Raw genomic sequence first — 13500 nt, 5'->3', positions numbered from 1 at the left:
AATGAATGGGAACAGTGACTGTTTAGTGACTGTCTGCTTAGAGAAAAGTATGCTTGTTTCAAAGACATGGTTTATACATAAGTCTATTCATATGTACACATGGCAAATGAATAGCTATAAATCCAAATGATTGTGCTGAAAGATTGAGAGAATTAGTGAAGGATATCAGAGTGATGAGAGGTTCTGAATGTGGAGCAGACCATGTTTTGGTAGTGTCAAGAGTGGATCTTTGGGGAAAAATGGAAGAAAAAGAAATATGTAAAAGAAACTAGAGTGAAAATAGAACAACTGTAAGAAGTGTGTGTCCTGTTTGAAAGGATATGAGAAGATAGATTAGTTTTCTGATAGAAGACATGAAAGGTGGATGTAGAAATTGCAGAGATCAAAGTGAAGAGAATTATATTACTTTGCCAAGAAATATGTGGAGTTATGCAAATGCTAATGGAAAATATGAAAAGGGACACTTAGTGGAATGAAGGGGAAGAGGCTGTGGATGAAGAAAAAGTAGACCTAAGAAAATGATTGCTGCAAATCATGAGGATGGGAGGAAGATATCTTATAATGTTTGATGTAAAGAAAAGATAGTTCCTAGGAAGATTGTCAGAGAGATTAGGGGCAATGACGTTTAAAAGAGGCAAAGAAAATGCAAAGCCTTTTTAATGGTGATTTTTGAAAAAAGTTTTGGAAGTGGATGAAAAGAGATAAGCAAGGAGCTTTCAGCAAAGTTACTAGAATTAAAAATGAAAGCAATGACTGAAATGAGTGAATAATGGAAGGGGCATTTTGGAGATGGGTGAATAATAGTGATTTGCTGAAAGCAGAAGTGAAATGAATGCTTGTAAATGTTAGTGTCAAGAAAGAATGGATGAACAAGGCCATAAACACTATGAGAACTTTGAAAAATGGTAACTCTGCAGGAGTGCAGATGATTATGTGAAGGGCCTGACAACAGGAAAAATACTGTTCTTGTTTCCCTAAACAAAGGGAAGTATAGCAAGAATGGGTTATTTAAGGGTATGTGGGCAAACTGTATTAAAAGGCATCATCTCTAACCTTCTGAAGGGCTGTGAAGACCCAAGTTTTGGGCCTTCAAGTGACCCAGCAGATGTATAGTTGGTGAGATGTGGTGCTGGAGTGGGATATATGATTTTTGGTGGGGTTTTGTGGGTTTATATTTATTCTGCTTTTATGAAATATTGCTGTGATTGGCCATAACCATTTTGTAAATAAATATAAAGAAAGAAATGGATGAGTATGTGAATGGCTGTCAGAAAAGAGTTCGACCACAAAGTGATGAAAGATTGGAAAACGATAAGAAAATATTTCCATCTCAGGAAGAAGAAAAAAATGGAATTGCAAAAAGGTTTTGGAAAATTCCAAATTGAATTAACTTAAGCTACTGGGTCAGGAACTGGGTTGAATCTGTTCATGCAAACTGTACCAATAAATCGGTTTTAGATAGAATTGTTGCTCAAACGTCTGAAGATATTCACAAATGATAAACATTTGAAACTGTCTTCACAAGTCAGTTGCTGTAGTGAAAGAAAGAGACCAGACCTCGGTCTCCCAGGTTCACCACCAGTCAGCTGGTTCCCAAAAGCGGATTAAGTGGCTGAAGCCTACAAGTGATGGGCTTATTATAATGTGAACTGCCCAGAGCTGGTCTGGAGTTGGGATTGAATTAAATTGAATTAATTGAGTGATAAGTAGCACCAGGAGTACAGACACTCAGAAAATTAACTATGGTGAACAGGTCTGAATGTACTTAATTGATTGTGAGTCCATAGTGGAACTGTGATCTCGCACCAGCAACCCCAGAAGAAAAGTAGGAATAGAGAATGCAGTGGTTCTAAAAGTGGGATTTCATGGGGCTGGATCCAGATCCATTCTTCTCCTGCCCTTTAATCCTCAAACAATTTTATTGAAGAACATTCTGGACCAGTAGTCTTACTAAGAGTTGTTGCATGTTTTTGGTGCCGCGTTTCATTAAAAAGACCCTGTAAAAATGGAGAGGCTAGGGAGAAATATACAATGCAGTTATAATGCTTTTCTCATTTGTTGAAAATGCGAACTCCAATGCTTTTACAGATATCAGTGTAGGAGGACATTTGTTTAAAGGGGTGGTCCCTACATTTTTCAACACTGAGGAATACGGACCTAAACTTCTGAAGCATCTTGAAGGAACTGGTTCCTTGAATCTGAAATAGTATCCCCTTTGGAGTTAGTTAATTCCCATCAAAAGATATAAAATACTCAGAAAGTTTGAAGTTATTGAATTTTTTTTTTTTCTTTTTCTTGCCCTTTGTTTGGGAAAGAACAACACAAATTTAGGGGAAAGCTGTATGTATGTAACCCTCAACTACACATTAAAACAATAAAATTGTATTATAATAAAATTAGTTGTAATCCTCTGGTTTCCTTATCAGATACATTTGGTGTACAAAAATGTTTGGTGTACAAAAGGGAAAAGCATAGTTAATTGAGACAGTCGCTGTAAATGTATTGATTCAATTTACTTTTTTGCAAATGTTTTTACAAATAGTTCTGCAGGCTGCTGAGCACTAAAGAGAATATACCCTGTCTTCAATTTTGACTGTTCAGGAGAAAAGGCAGGGAATAAACAGTTGAAAACAGAAGAGACCATCAACATTTCAGTAAAACAAAGAAGTTTTATATTCTTGACTTTGTCTCTCACTTTATCAAACTGAAAATTAGAACACTAATTTTCAAGGAAAAATTTGTGCAGAATGCATACTTGCTGTATGAAGTGTCTAATCCGTTTCATTTTCTGAACCAAATTAATACCTCCCCCAGTAGTTTCTCTTTGCCTGATCATTTCTTTTTGCCATTTTCTTCATTTCTGAGAACCGAAAGTTTCCATGTATGAAAACAAGTTCTTCTACCCTTTTGCATGTTTTATACTCCCTTGATTTGACTTTATTTTTTCCAAACATTGGTCACTGGTGTTTCTCTTAAAACAGAAATATTCGAAACTATTACATAATCTGGGGGAAAGAGAACTAGGCTTTGGGGAAAGAAAGAAAAACAGAAAAAAAATGTTGGGTTTTTTTTCTGTCGTGCCTCTCCTCCCCAATCTTTATATTTCTACCTCTACCCTACCCCAGAGGGAACTCTTCTTGCCTGAGCAAGGTCCTCCACCGTCTGCTACTTCAGTCCAGAGCTAGAAAGGCCAAGACATTAAAAGCAAATATACTTTCTAAAAGTAATTTTTCTTCCCATTTTGAGGCCAACAGGAAATGCCAGCAAAATAATGTGTTGGTGACCAGAACTTCTGTACTCACCAACTATCTTTTTGTTCTAATTTATCTCTTTGAGGAGGAGAAGGAAACTGGCTCCCAGACTTGGTGCTCTTGCGCACCGTGTCTTCCTCCCCTTTCTGAAAGTGAGATGACCCCCCCGCCCTCGTCAACGGGGCTTATGTTTTGGAGGGCTGCAGCTGCTGCCTCCCTCGTTCTCCACTGCTTCATTCTTTTGGGTTCCCCTCAGCCCAGCATGAGAGCAGAGCAGAGCAAAGCAGAGCAGAACCTCAGCATCCTGTATGTTCCTACGAAGCAGAAGAGCCAGAACCGGTCACTTTCCTTAGTACCATGTTGGTTCTTTCCATCCAGTACTCTAGCAAGCAAGTGATCTTTGCGATTCAGATGAACCAAAAGTCACCTTACACGATTGTGGAGTAGTGAGGGTTCTCACTTAAAGAACTGAGAGTAAAATGTGGTCCAGATCCAGTAGACAGCTAGGAACAGAGTAGTTTTGAAAACCACATTTTTCCATAAGAGCCTCCCCATTTTTTAGATATTCAGAAGAGGCTATTTTCTCATCTCATCACTTGTCTCTTGTCCTCAACAGAGGTGCTTGATTGTCCCTCACTACCTGGCCCAGCTAGAAGGAACCCAAGGCAGGACCTCCAATGTCTGATCCTATCAGTTGGAAGGATCTGCTTCCAGGGACCTGCTCCTGCCAGTCACTGTAGTCCTTCTGCCTTAGTTTTAGTGGACAAGCAGAGTAGACGTACTAAATAAGGCTATCTACACAGATACTCTGCCCCTTCTCTTCTCTGCCTTTACGTTGACGTGTCAGTTTCATAGGTAATTATAGCTAATATCTGTACATTTGCTAAGCATGGTCATCTTAAATCAAGATTTGCAAAGTATATTTTTACTCAGAATTTGTGAAAATATATGTTTTAGGGAAAACTTTAACTCCAAAACTGAAATGGAGACATATTAGTCTTCAGCACAAGTTTAAAAGATAAGCTCAATTTGTGGGAAACAGCCCATCAGATGTCGGCATGCGTATTTGCGGTGGGAGGGGGGTTAAGGAAGAACTTGATTTCACATGCATCATGACATCATCATGCATGTGACATAATTCATCTCATTTCTGTGATGTCACGGAGCACGTGCCACCATCATAACTCTGGATCTGGACATCTAATGATGTGGACAGTTATATATGCAGCAGGCCAATGAAATTAAGGCACGGTATCTGAAGTCTTATTAAATATAATTATAGAAGTACTTTTTTAAAAACACTTTTTGGCATGAATCTTTCCAGTGAAGCTATTATTTTTGAAGAAGATAACATTTCTTGTGTTTATTTGGAATTCGGTGTTTATAAACATAGATTGTAGAAGTTTATGGACCGGATTTGAGTAACCTGTTCAAATTATTTGTTGGGTTTACTTTTCGGTAGATGGGTTCTCTGAAATAGTGTGAGTTCACAGCTGGGTCTCTGAGTGCATTGTCATGATTCCTCCAACACAAGACTTCATTTTTAAAAAATGTACCTGCTTATGAACATGATTCAATCTATTTACATTATTTTCTTTGACTCACATTCCAGGAAATAGATTTTTCTTTTTCTTTTTTAACAAGAATCAAGGAAAACCACAGGACTGTATTTATCTTTGACTCTACATCAAACATTTTCATCTGGAGCAGTCGCTCGAAACGCTAGCAGGAAAAACGTAACCTGTGTCTGAACTTTTGTTTTGGGCTTCTTTCTGCAAACTTGTCCTTCAGTGCTTCCCCCCCCCCTCCTTTTTTCTTTTCCATAGACAAAAGTTGTTCCACCTAAATTTTCTTCCTTCCTGAGCTAGGACCCATTGCTTTTTCAAGCATAAAACAGCTGCCTTGATGGCTATTGTTTTCCTTATTTTTTGTGCAGTCTACTGTATAAAAAAATACCTTAGAGCAGGAATTACTAGTTGAATTAGCAGTTAGGTCTGCATGCAGCTTTGCTGAAAATAGCAGCCATATAACGCTGTTTCCCACAACAATATGGCAGCCTCTCCTGCAGCAGGAGATGACCTCCTCATTGCACTGCGCCTTTCCCCGCTTCAGCCAGCAACAGCCGCCCGAAGAATAAAGCTGGCGAGGAATTGGGGCAGGCCAGGACTTCACTGGGTCTCATCCTCACCGGGAGAAGATGGAAAGCAGATACACAGGGACATCTGCACGGGTCAGAATCTCTTCAGATGTCGGATATGGTGTCCCAATTGACGCCCCGCCCTTTTTGCACCTGCATATGGGGTCCAAAAGAGGCGGAGTTTTAGTCATGGAGCCACAGTCACCATCTTGCAGATATTGACCCCCCATATCTGTGGACACCACTGCAAATAAATGTGCGTCAGACCCTGGTTCTTAGGAAACCCACTCTGTTTCTACTAGCCAATTTTAAATCAGTAAAACGTGTTCAAAACAAAGACATTTAGGAGCGTAAGTCAGTTTTGCAGCATGCCTCTACCGTAGATGTCCACAACTCAATTTGTCCCCAGAGGACTTTTCTGCTGGTGGTGGTTGGGCTTAATTAGCACAGACTGTGAAGTTATCATTTAACTACGACCTTCAATTATATCCTGTGGCAGTAGGGGCTGCGTTTTTGGCCAGCGGCCACTTTTTTGTTAGCCTTCTGTAATATTGTACTTTTAGGTTGGGCATTTTAAAACTGAGTTTTGATTGTTTGGCACTTCGGATTCATGTGATACAAAGGGATATGGATAACAACCTTAGTATACATGGTGAACATTATGGAATCTGCCCCACCCTCCCTATTTTTAATGCTGGGGATGGTCTGTCTCACGTGAAACCTTTTTCACGTTTCTTCCAGTATTAGCGATATTTCTGCAAGGAGAAGGTGAGCCACCTTTTTCTTTCCAGACAGACACCTCAAGCCTCCTTCATTTCAGACTTCCCCCTCCTCACTTTGTTTTCAGAGAGCCTGGAAACAGGGCTCTTCAGAGGGCCTTCGGGGAAGAGTAAAATCATGCTGCCTGAAACGGTGGCATGATTGATTGACTGATTGATTGATTGATTACAATGGTATGGATGTTTTGTTTCCTTTTAACCTTACCCCGTAAGACACTCAGAGTCTCTGGAAATGGAGCAGCGTGTGAGAGTTACAATAATAAAGAAATACTTGCCTTTTATTATAGCCTTTGATCTGGCCCTCGAAATCATCATTAACTCTACAAAGTGCTCCGTAATGAAGTTCATTTCCCGCCAGAGAATCTTGGCTCTCCATCCTGTCCTTATTGTGATTCTGGAGAGTCTTTTTCTTCTCTGTAAGCTTGTTCCGTCCAACAGAAACAGACGATGCGCACGGCAGAAGCTGTTTCTTCCGCTTCGTCCAGTTTAACCAGAGGCCTTGGTGCTAATTACCTCTGCAGATTGTTCTTTCCGACGGAAGGTCAGGACAAGCAGGTGGGCGGTGCATTATGGACGCGTCTGTTGCTTTGAATAACGCGGCAGACGTGGGTGTTCCTACCTTGGCAGCCTCTCTGTCGTCTGTTTTGAGGTTATTATTCCATTCAGAGGAAAGGTGCTCCAGAATAATGTAGGGAACAAAGGAGGTCTCTCTCTTCCCAGAGAAGCCGATGAACTAAACGATTAGGAGAGAAATGCAGGAAGGGGAAAGACAGAATGGATGAACTGGCTCGCAGCAGAACCTCCCAATATTCTTGCATTCCAGGGGGAGGGAGGCTGAGAATTAAGAGTTTCAAACACAGTACAATTTACGTCCCAGTATTATGACATTATCGTGGACATCCTTCGCATGCAAAAATCTAACCAAAACTGATATAGCCAGGGCATCTGCCAGTGGTGGGGGTGGTCACAAAAGCCGAGAGGTGGGCTTCCACCGCGATCAAAGCCACACCCCGTTTTTAATGGGTGCTGTGCATGGGACACACATAAAGGGGGGACTGACATGCCATAGTGGCCACCCTCTTAACTCTTTTGAGCCCCCTGCCCCCCACAGAAGCCCCTGAACACGACATGCCATTCTCAGACTGCACTAAACATTTCTAACGTGGAAGCCACAAATCGGATGTAGCTGTGAAGTATACGAGGAACAAGGTTGGCCTTCTCAGTTTGATGCTCGGCTCAAACGGGATCATGCAATTCCATGTTCTAGCCTGCCTGTGAAAAGGGTCAGTGGGTCAGAATGGGGGCAAAATATCGATCCGTTTTGTAAGGAGGGTTAAAGATTATTGAGTGGCTGTAGGTGAAATGCCTTGAGTATTTTGGGTGCAATTCTAGACATCCTCTACACGCATTCCCAGATTAATGTATCTGTTTCCAGTTTATTGCAATGTTTAGAAAGAAACACAAATCAAATGATCTGAAGATCGGATTCTGAGAAAAAGGGTGTGCTTATATTTTATTTTGCACAGGCCGCTTCCAATGACTTATTTTTCTTTATGCATTTTCAAGACTTGGATGCTCTTTCTAATGGAAAAGAGGAGGCTGTTAGTTTAATATATACAAAGACGCCAAATAAATTTGCAAAGTATTTGCAAGGAATCTCTCTTGCTACAAGAGAAAGTAGTTTTCCTAATCTGTATGTGTGCAGTACAGTCTTCTGTAATGCGGGGAGACAAGCATGCCATTTTTTCTGCCTTTTGTATAAGAAATGAGGGCATATTCCCGAAATGATAGGAGACCTGAGTCTCAGATACCTTTATCCTAATAATTTTATGATTTCATACTTGTCAGGAGGAAAAGGAATGAGGTGTCTTCCCATTTGTCACTCACGTTACCAGTAATATGCATTTCTTACTTTTGGACTCAAAAGATAATAAACATTTGCAAATATTGGTCTGATAGCTTGTGCAGTTACCTTACAATGTTGGGGTGCATCTTATGAGAAGATGTATCTGTGCAAAGCACATTTCCACACCGGCACCCCTAAACGAATTGTCAGGACTCCAGGAAGGAGTAAAAGATATATGACATTCTCAAAGACAAATGCTGAGGTACTGCAAATAGTCAGCGGTGTTACTGATACAAACTTTAGTCAGAAATATCACAGCACAGAGACAGTTGTGTTACAACCGTTTTTTTCTACCAAGGTTGAACAGATAAGTGGGGAACCTTCGAAACACCGTTCCTGCAAGCCAAGGTAGAACAGCAGCTTCTCTGTGAAACCCATGCTTGAAGTGGGTTGACATGACTCCTCTGATCAGGGTTCTCCAAGAATATCAAGACTTTCCTCATCTCCATTTGCAGAGGAGAGGTTAGGAACTGCTTAATAATTAATCTATTAAGTTATGGAGCAAATGGTTACCCTTTGCGTCCGATAAAGGTACCTAAATCTGATCTAGAAACCTGTCTCCCAAAATTATCAGCAAAATGCTGGGGATGGTAGCGATGTCTTTCTCTTATGGTTGGCTTTTATCCACTCTGATTATCGTCATCTCGATAGTAACTGTTGAAATGTTTATTTTCCCCACATTTCTCTAAGCTGCATCACCTAATAGCTTTACCATTTCTTCTGGTAGCAGTTCTTTTAATTGTATAATTATATGTTCTGCAGATAATTTCTTTGTCCTGAATCTCCTGCCCTGAATTTATCAGGAAAAGAAAAGGATCTCTCTGTGCTATGTATGTATTATGTATTATTTTATGGATTCCTCCATAGTTAGATACCTTTGAAACTAAACAGCTCCAGATATTTCCATTTTACTTTGTATAGTATATAAACACTCCAAACTGATCATATTGGGCAAACTCTGCAATGCATTTTTCCAGCTATCCAGCCCTTCTGTTATGGCACATGCAATAGAAGGGAGCTGGCCATGATCTTCGGGTGCCTACATGGGGCTCTCCACCCAGAAGCATCTTCTTACACATCGTCCCTTCCTCCTCTGTTGGTTTTGACCATGAGAAGGTTGGGAGGAGAAATGAAGAAGAGCTGAGAGTGCAGGCTTTGCTGACATCCTTAAGCTCCACTTTCTGTGCTGAGTAGGAAGATGACGGTGTGGAGAAGCAGAAAGCCCCACAAGTCATACATTTGAGCAGATGTGTCTGGCAAATGATTTCCAGCATCCTATTTGGCTCCCCTGATGCATTTGGGCAAATTCATTCCTTCTCAGAGTCATCCTTGGCCTTGCTTTTTCAACTGCATCTCTCAGCCTTCCAACTCCACTGCCAATTTCCAGTGCTCTGATTACAATTCCCAGCTCAGTACATTCACTTCTTGCCATTCCTCCAGTTTTCCTCTCTCCTGAATAACCACAGCATAGATTTATCCATGTAACCTGGCCTATCTTGTTCTGGCTTACATTCTCAAATATTCATAGCTTGATTATTCGGAGCCTGAATCCCTAACGTGGCACCTGGTATACTGCTGGGTCCCACAAAACTACTTAAAAAAATATGTGTTTTGGGAGGGGGGAAAGTAACAAGCTGTAGAAGAAAGCATCAGCTGCTTGCTTCATCTCCATGTCCAAAAATACCACTGGAAACTTCTGGTCAACGTGGGTTTGGTGATTGGCTATATCTCCCGTGGCAGCCATTTTAGGAGAATGCCCTTAACTTTTCAAATGCACCTCCTGTCCCAGAAACCTCCACGAAACAGTTTGTAATATAATAGATCTAGATCTGAGCCCAAAGATATATAATGTTTAATATTTTATATTAAATGCTCTGTTCATATTCAATAAACTGAAATGATTGCACTGCTCTCTAGTAATACTAAAATGAAACACTTATTCAAAGCTGTATACAAAGGTTTAAAAATCCTTTTCTATCTGTTCTTCTTTTTTAAAAAATAATTTTATTGAAGATTACAATTGCAGTAGTAAAAATTAATACAAACTAAAAGAAAGATAGAAGAATAAAAAGAGCCAAGGGTGCAGGAAAAAAAAGGAAAACATAGAAAGAAAAATAGGAAAGAAAGAAAAGTAAGAATATAATAAAGAAAATAAATATATAAAGAAGTGACTTCCCACCTTCATTGCAACAAGTATAAACAATTTTAGTAAATTATCACCTCCTCTTAATTTACAACCAATGATCTCTTCATCCCATGTCCCATCTCTTATCTATAGACAAATCCATAAAGCATAAAGTTCTGGTGTCAGCAAAAGTCCATTAAGGGTCACCAGAAATAACAACATAGCTATTTTAACCCTGATCAAATAAACCAACTGTATATTCCTTCCTTTTACTTCTAACAATGTTAATCTTTAGTCCATTCAAGTAATGTAGAACATGATTTCATTTCTTTTTTGCCCTTCTCACAAGATTCATCCAAGCCTTAACAAACCTATTTTGTAGATCCAATATAAAAGAATTTTCCAGGTCACACTCTTGGTTTATTATTTGTAATTCCCTTTTGATTTTTAAAGCATCAACTGATTTCTTTCATATGTCCAATAAGACATCTTTTTTCATGTCATTTCATAGCCTGTCATTTGTAGATCCACTTTCAGTGTCAACTCTATCTCTGCCTTGTCAGGTAAAACTTGTTCCTCATCTGCCATTTCTTCCATAACATCTTTTGGACATACCCTATCCATAGAAGTAAACATCGCTATTGACATTGTTGATAATAACTTCTGATTCCATTTTTCAAAAGTGTCCTTTAGTATTTCCTGTGTTATAATATTCTGTGTCATTCTGTAGCTGTTAATTAGGTTTATGTATTCTTCTCCTTTAATTAAAATCTTTAGTTTAGTTAATCTCTAGTGTCCAATTTTTAAAATTGCTTATCTCTGTTATGTCGTAGAAAAAATTCAAAACATGTCCACTTTTAAAAAAAATTCTTAAGCTTATAATTAAAATTTTATTTTGCTAAGGATTAAAGGAAACTCACTCGATGCTGTCAAACTTGTCAATCCAAAGATTCCTAATAGCCAAAAAGCAGTTAACAAGCGATTTCTGAAAAGGAAGTATGCAAACCCGGTGCCCTTTCAAAGGTGCTGACTGTGGTTTGAGCAAAAAGATGGTTATTCCCTCGTCTCCCGGAGCTCTAAACCTGCCAGAGACTGTTGTCTTGTGGGTCTTCTCATGAGGAGCAGCTGTCTGGAGCACTTGTGGGTGATATCAAGTCCTCTCCTTGTCCGAAGAGGAATTATCGAAGAGCCGGTCTGCTCGCCGGCTCTTCATTCTGCCACGGTCGTCAGCTCTGCTTTTTGCAGCACCATCTTCAGTCCACCATTTCTTCCCTGGAAGAAATTCTGTCTGTTTTTCAAACAAACATATGGCTAGTTCTTGTTATACATGTGTTAAATAGAATAAGGAGTTTGAATTATTTTAGTCACTATCTATCCATGTTGAAGCATTACAATACATTACATAAACTCTTCCCTTTCTCCTTATAGGTTTTTAAGCCAAACCTTAGGAAATTCTTTTTTTAGAAATTAAACCCAGAGTTTCATCTTATGAAAACTGCAGTGGCTACGGCAAAATAATTTTATAAATTGTTTGGGCAATTTGGCCTGAACAAGAGTGTTTGTTCTTGAAGGACATGAGCTATAAATCTGTTCAGTGAAATCTTACATAAATTATTCTGTGGAACATAGCCAGGAAGTCATGAAAAGTACCTTGTGTGGTACCTCTGTTCTTCAAACAGTTTATCCATCTTAGGACCAACCATCCTTTCTCTTTTTCGTCCATCCTGAGGAGACATGCAGATGGAACTTGTTATGTATACTGATGTAAATTTCTGTTTGAAAAGATCCATATGTTAGTTATTGTAATGGCTGTTTTCATGATTAAAAATGATAAGTTGCTTTTTTTTCTAATTAGGAATCATCCTGTTTTTCTTAACATTCTGAAGTCAGATATTCTCTTCAGTTGTAATTGTCAGAGATGTGTTGGCTGTGGCAATATCTGCATTGCTTGTCTTGGGGCAAACCCTGGGGATGACCATGTTTGTGGACTCTTGTTTCTGTCCTGTTCGGGAATAAGAACATATGTGAGATCATGACTCCCCAGAGGGCATGTAGGTAGAGGAGTGGAATCTTTTCCATCCCCTCCTCCTTTCTGTCTGGTCCCCGCTCATCCTGTCCCATCCATCCATACTTACCTTAGATGTTTTTTTGTTCAGGTCATCCCTCAGGGAAAGAGCTCTATTTCCTTGCACACAGAACTACCGCTGAAAAGAAGAGACTCCGCCTGGATCACTGAGCATCTTCATATGTAATAGAAACCCATTTTTGCAACTTGAAGTTGTGATAGGATTACCTTTGAAGCTTGGGAGCTTCAGTAGATTCAGAGGACAGCTGCCAAGATTTTGAGTGGGTCTAGGGGATCATTGCCCATGATTCTCACTGGATATTGTTTTGTTTTAAAGCTCATTCCCAATCTCTGAGTCTGTCCTCACCCAAATCTCCCCAAAGACTCTATTTGACTTCCAAACCCCCTTCCTCCTACTGTTATCTGAATCATGATGGCCTTCTTGAGGATGGCATGCAGGCTGGAGAACAGTTCCTTGAGGAAACTGCACATCAAAGATTCTACTGTGCTTTTCAAGTATATTCTATCTAACCAGGTAATATGTCCATAGACATCTCAGTACGAGCCACAATGACATCACACACTTCATGTTGCCATCTGCCTGATGATACCATGACATGTGTGATGTTACTTCCCCCACTGCCACCCCAATGGATGCCCATAAATATAACCAGTTATAAACTTTGAAGAACACAGAAGTTGCTTTTATTTGCTGTTTGTCAATTATATAAATGTAATCTTCCTTCCTTCCTTCCTTCCTTCCTTCCTTCCTTCCTTCCTTCCTTCCTTCCTTCCTTCCTTCCTTCCTTCCTTCCTTCCTTCCTTCCTTCCTTTAGCATCAAAGGCTGCTTGATATGTTGGAAAAGGAGCAGAAAATCTTAGAAGAAAAAACGAAAGAATCCTTGTTGCAGCAGTCGCAGGAATATAAGGTACTTTCCATATCTAAGGTCTGCAGCTCTTTCACCATTAAAAATGAGGTATCATTGAGAACGAAGAAGAGTCCTTCAGAGATTAAACCGTCTTTTCTTTCAGGAAGACACCACATCTAGGCAGGAGGCCTTGAACCATGAAGAGGGTTCAAGGGCGAAAGTAGACATCCCCAGGTTGGATTTATCTAAGAGAAGAAGTAGCGATGTAGCAGTTAAGAGGCAGTTGTAAAAGCTGACGTGGTGTAATTTATTTCCACCATTAAGAAGTTTTGCACCTTTATATTTTATTCCTTTTTTCTTTCATTTTG

At 39.7% G+C, this 13500-nt stretch overlaps 1 protein-coding gene across 3 annotated transcripts in view; it reads left to right on the top strand.

The window, feature by feature from the left end:
• Window positions 1-13500, top strand: part of CCDC91 (coiled-coil domain containing 91) — a 96425-nt gene that overhangs the window by 53196 nt on the left and 29729 nt on the right. For all 3 annotated transcript variants that reach the window (XM_088145708.1, XM_025165626.2, XM_025165627.2), the window contains exon 9: window positions 13100-13192. In XM_088145708.1, coding sequence (XP_088001834.1) covers window positions 13100-13192 — 93 coding nt within the window. The remainder of the gene's footprint in view (window positions 1-13099; window positions 13193-13500) is intronic.

This window comes from Python bivittatus, unplaced genomic scaffold (genome assembly GCF_059951505.1).
Source record: "Python bivittatus isolate LINGU-HERP-01145 unplaced genomic scaffold, Pbiv_v1 ctg000010_np1212, whole genome shotgun sequence".
Taxonomy (NCBI): Eukaryota; Metazoa; Chordata; class Lepidosauria; order Squamata; family Pythonidae; genus Python; species Python bivittatus.
The sequence above is the reverse complement of the archived record's forward strand: the minus strand, read 5'-3'. Positions and strand labels throughout refer to the sequence as shown.